General features: G+C 35.2%; 1 protein-coding gene across 8 annotated transcripts in view; it reads right to left on the bottom strand.

Annotated features, from left to right (window-relative positions):
• Positions 1–12,151, bottom strand: part of STAG2 (STAG2 cohesin complex component) — a 135,891-nt gene that overhangs the window by 23,514 nt on the left and 100,226 nt on the right. For all 8 annotated transcript variants that reach the window (XM_075538135.1, XM_075538132.1, XM_075538134.1 and 5 more), the window contains 8 exons: positions 11,349–11,441; positions 11,139–11,228; positions 7,674–7,877; positions 6,305–6,375; positions 5,921–6,008; positions 5,747–5,827; positions 3,770–3,862; positions 613–787 (listed from right to left, as the gene is read on the bottom strand). In XM_075538135.1, the coding sequence (XP_075394250.1) occupies positions 613–787; positions 3,770–3,862; positions 5,747–5,827; positions 5,921–6,008; positions 6,305–6,375; positions 7,674–7,877; positions 11,139–11,228; positions 11,349–11,441 (895 nt within the window). The remainder of the gene's footprint in view (positions 1–612; positions 788–3,769; positions 3,863–5,746; positions 5,828–5,920; positions 6,009–6,304; positions 6,376–7,673; positions 7,878–11,138; positions 11,229–11,348; positions 11,442–12,151) is intronic.

Below are 12,151 nucleotides of genomic sequence, written 5' to 3'. Positions count from 1 at the left end.
TCATCTTTTTCATTTTTCCAGAGTGCTGGAACACTTCACAGTAAAAGTGTAAATTTGGAAGAAACAAGAGACTCCAAGAAAACAAAATCAGGGTTATTGACAAGTTCATTTTCATGATTTCCTGTATTCTAAGTGCCAATGGAGTCCCGAAGAAACAAAGGCAAGCTAGAAAAGGCTGGTTGGATTAAACTCTCTTTTTCCTGTAAAAATTCATTATTGCCTCAAAATTTGAGTAATTACAAATTTTTCTAATATTCAAAAATCACACTAATAATCACGTCACAAAATTTGCGTCCTGTGACTCACACTAACAAGGGGACAGGAAGGTTAATGTGCAATGACCAGATCTGTGCCCAGGTAAGGTCCTCCGAGTACTTTAGACTCTTAACTCCAAATTTTCAAAAAGCCCAGACTCCCAAGTCAATACTCTGTGGACTCATAGTGTCTTCTGACATTACAAAAAACTAACATAAACATGCTAGATCCTAAGCTTGTGTTTGCTGTTCGACAAATAAAAACTATACATATGCTATATATATAATTTTGCATTGCAGTCTAAATTTGACATATGTGGGATGCAAAGAAATACCAAGAGATGGCAAAAAAAATTACCTGCACTGTTACTATCATCATCCTGTTCAATGAAGACATGGTCCAAAATAAAGCTGAGCAGCTCCGACTGCAGTGAAGAATCAGGAGTGTAAACTAATGGCTCTAACATGTCACGTCCTCCTGACATAATCTGATGGCTGAAGATCATCAAAATATCACATAGAATAGTGAAGGCCTAGTTAAAAAAAATAAAAGGGAGTAAACATGCTATAAAGCCAAACTATTTTTTTAAAGCCAAACTTTAACACCACCAACAGACCCAACTAATAGGCTTAACATAAAAGTAGGTTCAATGTGAAATATTTTTCCTAAAGTTTTGATGCTGAGAATGATAATTTGTATAGCTATGAACATTAATATTTGCATAACTATTTACAAGTTGCTGCAACATTTCGTAAATATTCTTCTCTTTCAATAACTTCCGAGTAAATTGCACAATGTTAACAGTTGCAAAAACTAGTAGTATACTAGGGCTCAAATTCTGGAGTTTTCTGACTACAAATCCCACAACTGTACTACTGTATCACAAAGCCTCATGGTATATATTTAAAATCCTGAAAGAGTGCACAAACATGGTACAAAACCCAACCACTCAGAAAATTAGGTTATCAGAAGAGAGAGCACAAAGTTCATGGTACTTTTACAGTACCATCCACAAGGTGCAGTGATTAAGTAGAGAAAAACATAAGCAGATGTGGCCAGCTCATCAGGTACACCTGATAATATAATAAACAGAAGGCGGAACTTATTATCTCGAGGAGCTTAAGAGTTGATTAAAAACACTTGCCAGCAGGGTAAAATGAATGCAGTGTAGCTTGGGTTAAATCAGTCAGAAAGTAAGTAGAAAAAGTAAATTATTATTTGTGCAACAAAGAATAAAAATACAACTTTCAGGTCACAAAGTCATCAATTTAAAAGGGAAGACAACTGCCAAAAAGACTAATTATAAACAGAACACACAGCAGATCTTATTAGCCGCTCGTGGAACTAAGCCCATTTACAGCTTTCCACGGTTTGTATTTATCCTTTCTTTAAGTCTCTTCTATTTCATAGTCATATCTTGTACAGATCAGGATAATTAGGTTTACAAAATTGTATCCAATATACACACAGAGACTATAAGGTGACAAGGATGGGGGTGTTTAATTAGGTGAATGAGAGGTCAAGTGACTTGACCAGGGCATATTCCAGGAAATGATTAGGAAGACTTATATGCAGGCTTTTTAATGACCAAATAATTAATCTCCAAAGGATGAACAACAGATTACATAGGTTACACAGGGTAATCTGCAAGGAATGTGGTCACACTGAAAAATTGGCAGTATTATTTTTAAAAAAGAATTTAAACCTTAAAAAACGGCAGTATTAGTGAGAGTATGTTCGTGGCACATAAAAGTATGAATGTAGGAAGTATTAGTTCATGTACAAGGCTTAAGTTCATTCTTCCTCAAATATTATTTAAGGAAGTGGAATTTTAAACTCAATTTACTACCTTTGGAAATTTGTTGCTTTTATCTGATTGGTAGAGATGAAATTTGAAATTACACATCCTTTGCTGCCACAGTTCAAAACTGTGTACTTAAAATTAGAAATAATGTAGCAGTAATAATTAAAGCAATATTAAGTACTTAAGGACATTTATAAGGAAGACATGCAATTCAGTAACTGGAGCTTGGCCATGCATCATCTTCTGGATTAATATGTACACAAGGCTGTATGTATGTAAGGAAAGGATGCAAGACTTGCTTATTCATGGAATTTCCATATGGGTGTTAGGAATAAAATGTAAAATACAGTCAAATAAACCGCATTGAACATACACAAGCTGCCAAAATAGCACCTGGGAAGAACTATTTATTAAACTAGATTTAATGATTATAAACCCTTGAATACACCATAAGCAATTTGAGTGTACAATATGTTTCTTTACTATAATGCTTATCAAAATGTATTATAAATATCATTTAAAAAAACATGGGCCAAATGAAACTTAATCTTTTCAGTGAGAAGGAATTAGAACTGAACAGGACTTTTAAAAGTTAAGATCGGTGCCTCGTTTTAGCAGAAAAATCTCTCGGTGGCACAGGTAAAAATGTAGCTCTAGAATGAGAAAGGTAGCAATAATGGAACCAGGAATACATATGGGGTAGAACAGTAAACATTTAAAGGTAGGGTACGTGATTAAAATGTCTTACTGTATACAAAGAAAACGAACTCATTTTATCAAGATAGCAAATGAGGACAGTGGCAGGAATGTCAACAGGAGTAATATTTTCAGAGAAGACAAAACAGCATTCTCCTTTTCTCCCTAAAGTAGTCTTGTTGCTTTCAAGAATACAACTGTTTGGATCCTGGATGCTTCCTCCCCCCCAACTACCATGATCCGAATTCTACCTTGCAGGACTGGATAGGGCAGAGGTTGTACACTGGTGCACATGGGAGCTGGAGGCACAGGGAATCCAGGGTGGATGATACCTTCAGGACCAGGGGTGTGAGGGGCGATACTGGGAGTGTAGAGGGTGAGTGGGTTGGAAGGGGGGATCCAATTACAAGGACCTCCTCCAGGGGAGACGGATGGCAGAGAAGGGGGGGGGAGACTCCGGATAGGGCAAGATATGACAAAATAACAATCTATAAATTATTAAGGTCTCATGAGGGAGGGGGCAGCGGGAAGGGAGGGGGGAAAAAAGGAGGACCTGATGCAGAGGGCTTAAGTGGAGAGCAAAAGCTTTGAAAATGATTAGGGCAAATAATGTATGGATGTGCTTTATACAATTGATGTATGTATATGTATGGATTGTGATTAAGAGTTGTATGAGCCCCTAATAAAATTTTTTAAAAATAACAACTGTTTGTTAATGTTACACACATTGATTTTAAAATGTGTCTGTTAATCTGCCATATAGAAATGAAGCTATACTGTAGCTGAAATTCATGTTAACAATTAATAGAATTATAAAGGACATGATATTAAAAATCAATTGTATTGCATGCAAACTCAATGAATTAATCGCTATTTTGTACACGGTATATTCATCAGAAGATAAAATATACTTTGACTTTGCTAATTCTTACTGTTCCTTAAACTTCCTATACTAGTACTAGTACAAATTCTGTGAAGGTAGTCTACAAAAAATTATCTACCATGATTACCAACCTGTTCCTTAACAGTAGTATTTACGTTGGTCAGGTAATGCTGACATATCTGACAAAATACTCGCATTTGTTTCTTCAGACGCAGCAAATCCTCCTTTAAAGTTTGAACATGAAATAACTTTAAATACAGTACGAGAACAGCTTTCAGATCTTCTATACAGTGCTTTAAATTATATAAGACGTGAAACTTATGTATATTAACTTTCCTGCTTATTCACTAGATTTTGATTCCTTCTTTTTAATTAACGGGAAGGGGACTCTACGTTCATATTAAACATATTTTTTGTTTTAAAGAATACATCTCACCAAATTACATGTTAATGAACACTCCCAAGTGTCCAGGGCCCATCAGAATGAGAAATTTTCATGAATATACAGAGCTTTCCTTGGTAAGTCTACTAGCCTAAATGTTACAGATATGTTTTAGAATGATGTTATAGGGATGCCCATTTTTCCATTCCAGTATTTGTAGACTATTAGTTTTAGCATTAATAACTAACAATGTACCAAAAGTATCGTTTGTGGTATAACGAACTCCAATATACAAACTTTGAAATGTCTTTTAAACTTATACTTAAAAGATGTCATTCTTGTATTTTATCTATTTATAAATATTTGCCAGTTTAATTTTGGATATAAATTAACAGATGTGATTAATTGATCAAATAAGATCAACAGCTTAAATTAAGCCACATCCTATAACCCATATTCTAATACGCAATGTCAATTATCAGTAAACATTTGGTATACAAGGTGGCTTTTAAAAGTTCATGAGAAACTAGAAATAAAAGATCATGAATTTTCTCCATTAACCTTTCGAAACCTCTGCCTATATAAAAGTCAAGATAAATATAAAAATAGGGTTGGAGGTTTTATTTTCTGAAGAACATTCAATTAAGCCTCATTATGGTAAATGTGTTGTCCTTATCAACATTCCTTTGTTCACCCTTTCCGCCCTATTACAAACTACTTTTCCCTCCTGTTTTACCATATATACTCAAGTATAACTTGACCCAAATATCAGCCACGGCACCCCAGCTTATACACGAGTATATACGGTAATTGTTAGGTCAGCGTCTCCAAAAAACGAACGTGCTAATAATTTCATCCTAGGTTGTTGACAAAAGTATACTACTTAAGTTAACAATTATACAATAAATCTCCTCCCCACCCCCAAAAAACATCCATTTGCAGATAAAACAACTTTTTAAAAAACCTAAACCCCTTACCCCCACCCCCAATATTCTGAGCATTTCAAGGGATTACAAGGGATCTATGCAAAACAATCATCATTATAAAGGTACCTGAGAAAAATATGTATGATTGCCTGAGAAATCTTTAATATTGGTAAAAATAATCCCAATATTTTAAGGCAAAAAATCTCTCATACTACAGGAACAATGCCCAAACCTCTGATTTACAAATGGAAAAGGCTGTGTTTAGCACTATTTAGCTGAATTACTAAAGGATTGATTACCATTTTGGATGAATTCTGTAAATTCCCTGATGTGCTGCCTGGCACACAGCACTCAATTAGGAAATCATTTATCATCGAGTTTGAAACTTAAGTTGAGAAATCTTCGATATGAGCACCAGAATCCCAAACAATGTGAGGGCATCAGAAAATCTAGGGGAAGAGCCTTATGATCGTACACTTATACAATCCAATTGGAGTCTTATTTGTTCTAAAGGCTCTTGGTATTGACTTCTACAAATAACGTGTGAAATCATAAATAATGCCACCTTCAAATATCAACAGTGGCATTGCATTGCATTTCATTTAAAATCACACCACTGAAACAAATCATATTAATCTTCTTTCACTGTGTACATATCAAAACACAAACGGCTATTTTAAAAGGCACATGTTCCTAAGTAAATGAGAAATGTACAAAACCCCATTTATTAAATGTGTACTTTTGCAGAAACCAGTTAATGAGATCCGATTTAATATCGACGCCACCGAGCCACCACAGACCTTTGTGGAGCTGCTTTCAGTTATCTTTGCGAGCTGCCAAAGGATGACATAGTGAGTACACTGCAGTGCGTGAATGACAATCTGTAAAATGAAAGGAAGAAATCACAGTGAAAACGAACAACCAACACAAGTGCTTGCTCAAATTTGAATATACAACTTAAAACATATAAACACCTGCTCAGGCATATCTCCATTTTCAATTCCGGTTTTCAAAAGCTTGTAATTACAAGCAAATAAATCCCATTTAGAAAGGTCGTGAGCACTGATAACGAAAAGAAGCAGAAAATTGTATTTCAGAATTAAATAATCTCAATTATTTTTATTAGTTCTAACAAAATGTTATTCAATTAAATAGACAAAGGGGCTTCCTTTTCTATTTAATTTTCATGTGAAAATTTATCTTTCTATTCCATTATATATTAACATGTCCCCGCAACAACCCACTTGGTTATAACACAAAACTATAAACACAAGATTCTCATTACGGTGTAATACCTAAATATACTAGTTGTTTTTTATTTTGCCATGTTTATAAAAAAACACTGATAGTCAACTTACTTATGAAAAGCAGTAATCCTCTTCAGTGTTGATAATACCTGGTACGCATCATCTTCATCAGGTTCTTCACCCTATTAAAATATTAATTGTGTAATATTAAACATAATGAAACCCTGAAGTGAAAAAGCTATAAAATAGTGATGCCATCCTGAAAAATACACAAGCTAATATTTAAACCAAAAATTGCCCTGCTCATGAAATGTCACAATCTCGTTAAATTTAAGACAATGTCAGTGTGGTGGGGTCGGCTAGCAATTGTTATCACACTTCTGTTTATATCCCAAAGTGAAAAATAGGACACTACATATGATGATGCTCTTGAAAAATCTGATCCAATCGGACCCTTACCTGTTGCAATCAAGTCAATTCAAACTCATAGCAACTCTGTAGTATACTACACCAAACACAAGTAAATGTGGACAGAAAACCGTCAAAGATAATGTGTTGTTTCTGAGTATCAGTTGTTAGTCTGTTTTTTAATTAGTGCTAATCTAAAGTTACTGAAAATTTATATATTTTTGAAACATTATTAAGCTAATATTTAGAAAGTTAGTAAGTAATTAAATAGACTTGGGCTAATAACAATCATATTCAACCAAAATTAATGCAAATTGGAACTGTACATCAATATACTTCTACATATTCCAAACTAGTTAGTACAGAATGTTACTAAAAATGAACACATTTTCATAAATGTAAGGCAACCGGACATACCCTTTGCATATTTTTATAGCATTAATAAGAAGGGGTTATAAAAGAGCAATACAAATTAATTAGAAAATTATGACCCATTTGTTGAAATTAAGTACATCTTTCCAAATCATAAAACAACTTTTTAAAATACTAGCAAAGTTGAGTGTTGGGCACCAAATAATCTTGTTTACATTACATAAGACATCAAGTAACAAATGCAACTGTTGCTTTTAGTAGCAATTTATCAAGACCTTTTAAAGCAACAAAGACTATTCTGTTCTTTTCCTCACCCAAACTACAAAACCCTCCCTTAAAAATCACTCTACTACCGAGTCTACATGGCCAAAACTTTTTATTTATATTTCATTAACACTCTCTCTCAGTAACAGTCCCTGACTCATCTACTACCAGGTGACTTCTACTGTCATTTCCTTATATTACTATCGCACACGTCCTAACAAACAAACAAACAAGAAAGATGTTATTTTTGCTTGCAACTTAATGATCTTACCATCTTTCTAGTTTGGCAAATGAGCAGCACGATGAGTCACGGGGGAAAGGCCTGAACATCTATTCAACATACTGCTAAGGGACTGTCACCTGGACTACAGCTGGGTGACTAATTAGGTTAATGAAGCAAGAGCAGCCCAACTGAAAAAATATTTGTAATACATACCTCTTGGAGAAAATCTTCAAGAAGTCGGTTAAATTTATCTGCCAATTCATCTATAAGTTGACTTCTTGAAATATCTACTCGGTTGAAGATTGTGAACTCTTCGTTACAGAGTGCATGGTAAGTTTTAGAACATGCTTCCAAAACATCTGTATCTGTGTGCTTCTCTACTATATTCCGAATCTGTCTCAATAAGGCATCCAAATGCTGAAAAATAAAAGCTTATCAACATAACCGAGGAATATACTCAAGAGTGACTGCAAGAGTGACTACACTGCATACAATGAAGTGTTTCGAACACAATCATCCATCACAACTTTGTAATTAATTACAACTCACAGTGACTATATGTCCAAAAGCAATGCTTTCTCAATCCCAGACCAACCCTGACAAGCATTGCTATTTTTGAGACTAAGGTTGCAGTTACTGTCAGTCACATCCTTGTCATCTTGTTCGGGGTAATCTTCTTTATTGCAGTCACGCCCTTGTCATCTTGTTTGAGGTCATTCTCTTTATTTCCTGACCCACAATTTCAACGAGCATGTCTTTCTCTGGGGACTGAACCATACATATGCCCCCAAGTATGTGCAATAAAGTCTCTACGCTGAACTTCTGCTAAAACAGATTTGTTCCTCCTTCCAGCAGCCCATGGTATGTTCGGTGCCCTTCACCAAAACCATAATCCAAAGGCTCCAATTATACCTCCGTTTTTAAAATTCATTGTCCCGGGTTTTATTTTTTTGCATATTTATGAGGTAACTGAAAATACAATGGCTTGGGTCCATCAGAGACACCTAGAACTCAAAGTGACACCTTTGTTTTGGGTGCTCCTAACAATTTTTCTGCAGTAAATTTGTCCAGTACAATAAGGTCATTTGATTCATGACTGATGCTTCTATGGAAACTGATGGCAAATCCAACTAAAAAGAAATCCTTCACAGTATCTACCTTTGTTCCACTGATCTTAATGTATAATTTATTGGCCCAGCTTTGAGGGTTTTTGTTTTCTTTGTGGCTGAGTTACCATCCATGAGCAAAGTCGTGTTTTTGATTTTCATCAGTGCTTCTGGTCCTCTTCAATTTCAGCAAGTAAGGCTGTGTCATCTACATATCACAGATGGCTAATGCGTTTTCCCCAAATCCTGATGAAACGTTCTTCTTCATGTATTCTGGCCTCTCGAATTATTTGCTCAACATCCATATTGAATGATTCTATAGTGAAAAGACACAACCCAATACAAACTTTTGCCTGATTGTAAACTATGTCATATTCTCTTGTTCTGTTCAAACCATTTCCTTTTACACTGTGTACAAGTTCTGAATGAACAAATTATTTTCCTGGAACCCCCAGTCTTCGTGACGGTTATGCATAAAGGATCCACACAGTCAAGTGTTTCCCATAGTTTAAAAAAAAGGAGGGGGGGATCTTTCTGCTATTCGTTGCTTTCACACAAGAGTCACCTGAGAATAATTAACAGCCATGTTGCAGTCCTTTTCTGTATCCAGCTTGAATACTGGCCCATTCTTGATTGGTATAATGATGTACTTTTGCATTATCTTCAGCAAATTTTTACTTCTACGTGATATCAATCATATTGTTAAACTCCCACATTCTCCATGATAGGCATGTTTATGGCTCTCCTCTACTTGACTGATCAGGTAGCTAAGATTCAAGTTTTACTGCAGTGGTGAAATTCCTTAATATGGTTCTTCTACCCAAGTTTCTGATAACTCCCACCAAATGAATGGGTGGGACTATGCAAACAGGGCATGGCATTAAACCACGACCAATTCTTAATGGGTGCAGTGACTGTTTATTTCTTCTATCTTATTTTGATGTTTTCACCATTATTCGATAATTCCCCCACAGAAACCTTCAAGATCCCAGCTGAAAGCTATACTTGTCCATTGTTTTTCTCGCATATATAGTGGATTTGATTCTTGTGTATCCAAGCAGGTCACAATGTATACTGCTATGCTATTGTTAACAGAATAATGACTTCTTTGGGTCTTGCAAAATTCTTATCACTCAATCCCCTTTGTCATTTTTATCAACTACTGATCACTCTTCTTTGTTTCCAACATTCACATGGAAAATCACTCAATTTCCAGTACATCTTGACTACACGTTTCATCAATTTCAAACTGAAAAGGTTGATTAGATCTTTAGTTTCTTTATTTTTGGCATTAGTGGTTGGTGAGTTAATTCACTGGTCTTCGTTATAAGCATTTGGATTACATACAATCACTGACATTATTCTACTACAGAATATATCTTGGCATATTCTTTTATGCCATTAATTTAACACTGAATGACTGTTTCCAAATGACAGTATCAGGACATTTTAGCTCATTAATACCTAGCATGCTGATTTTCAAATGGGTCATTTCATTTTTGACATCTTCCCAGTTTTTCATGATTCACACTTGATACATCCATCCTATGTTCCAATTATGAATGGTTATTTGCAGCTGTTTCTCCTGGAGTCCTGCCCCATCAGCAGATGCTGCTGCTGAAATCTTCATTCCATCCCTGTCATTCAGGCTGACTTCACATCGAGGAAGAAGCTAATCCCAAATCACATTTTAAGTGCTTTCCAAGCCTGTGAGGTTCTAGCTTCATCTTACAGAACATCTGACAATTTTCTGCTACTACCCAGGAAATTTTCACTGGACTTTTTGTTCTTAAAGAATTACCAGGTCTTATCTCTCCTACTGTGGACGCTTCACTAAATCCTACCAACGATAGGTGACCTGCCTCATATTTGAAATCTGGGTGACATAACCGCATCACAGCAACATGCAAACCACCGCAGTACAGCTGCCAGAATGGATACACAGAGAGAGAGAGAGAGAGATCTGATGAAACAGCAGGTTAAGTGTTCCACTGCTAACTACAGGGTAGGCCGTTCAAACCCACCAGCTACTCAACAGGAGCAAGATGAGGTTGGTTTCTCCGATTTACAAATTTAGTCTCAGAAATTCTATATTGGGTCACTGTGAGTCATAATCAATGCTTTAATGTGGCATTCTTGAGTGTCTTACATACAGTAGTTGTTTCACAAATATTGGTTGATGGCATTTTAGAGAAAGAACAGTGGTTCACTAATTACTGATCCATATTTATTTCCTCAACTTTAATGGGAGTAATATCTTAAACACAAGGCTATGGTGAAAATATAAACTGTTAGAAGATATTTAAAGTTTTAATGGCTCAATGAATATTGACTGCTGTGGGCTTGTAATTGTTATCAATCACTTGGCACACAGACTTATCAAGGGAGTATAGTCACTTACAATTAGAAACAATAGGTGTGCACTATGTTCTAAACCCAACTGACTAAAAATAGAGTACCTAATAGGTTTCCTTTCACATTATGAAGCTACAAGACCATAATCCACACAATATAAACAAACATTAATCAGCTGAACGAAATAGAAAGCATTAACACACAGAAAGCTTCTCACCTTTTCTAATCGTCCAGTGGTATATATTTCCAAATCAAAGTACTGAGGCAGCTGTAACAAGTTAGTAACCTTTTCTGCATCTACAGAATACTTTGAGATAAAAAAAATAGGAAAAACATCACTACGATGGTATATAAGATAGCACTATGTATGAAATTCCAAACAAAGCCTGAATTGTTTAAAAGGTGTCTAATAGTGAAACTAACTTACTTTTGCTAGCAACTGAGGAAGGGCCACCGCAAACAGTTCAGTGATTTTTGTCCTGTCATCTAACTGGGTCTTCTTTTCCTTCGCTGTCAGCACCTAAATCAACATGAGTTGAACATGCAATTAATTATACAATAACAACAACAACAAATTTTCCAATAGCCTTAGAGACACAATCAATTCTGAATTAGACTAACAAAGTCTGTCTTGGGGTGGAAAGAGACACAGTTGAGAGCAGTGAACGATGTTCAGAGGCTTTTATACCACTGGCATGGGTCAGTGACCCAGCCTACTCTAGGCAGCTGGCCATGACCAATGGGTTACACATTTAATATAATAAGGTACTATTAGCAATTGGAGACATGAATAAAAGTGGTCTTAAATTCTAGTAGTTTCATGAAATTAGTTACACACAAGTGTATGTAAGTGTGCTAAATAACAAAAAGTGCATAACATTGTGTGCCATAATAAAAACTGTGAAAGCCTTTCAAATTCAAAATACATATGTACTTTGGAGTACAATTGTAAAATCTGACTCCAGAAAATAAGTTATTTCCAAATTTAAGGAATAATTGTTTCTATTTTTAGTTCTAAATTCATATTAAAAGTCTATGATTAAACCAAAAAAAGCCAAGTGCACTATTCGAAAAGCACGCAATACTCAATCTTTAAAGTTGAGATTGTCCAATCACATTTCCTGCAATAACTAGCAAAGTATCTCATTGTACATATTAATTTTTTTTCAGAGTAACTCTTTGAAGTTAATTCTAACAAAAGTCAGTCACACTTTGAAGCAAAGTTTATCT

This window comes from Tenrec ecaudatus, chromosome X (assembly GCF_050624435.1).
Source record: "Tenrec ecaudatus isolate mTenEca1 chromosome X, mTenEca1.hap1, whole genome shotgun sequence".
Lineage (NCBI taxonomy): Eukaryota > Metazoa > Chordata > Mammalia > Afrosoricida > Tenrecidae > Tenrec > Tenrec ecaudatus.
Note: the sequence above shows the minus strand (reverse complement) of the source record. Positions and strands in the feature narration are given on the sequence as shown.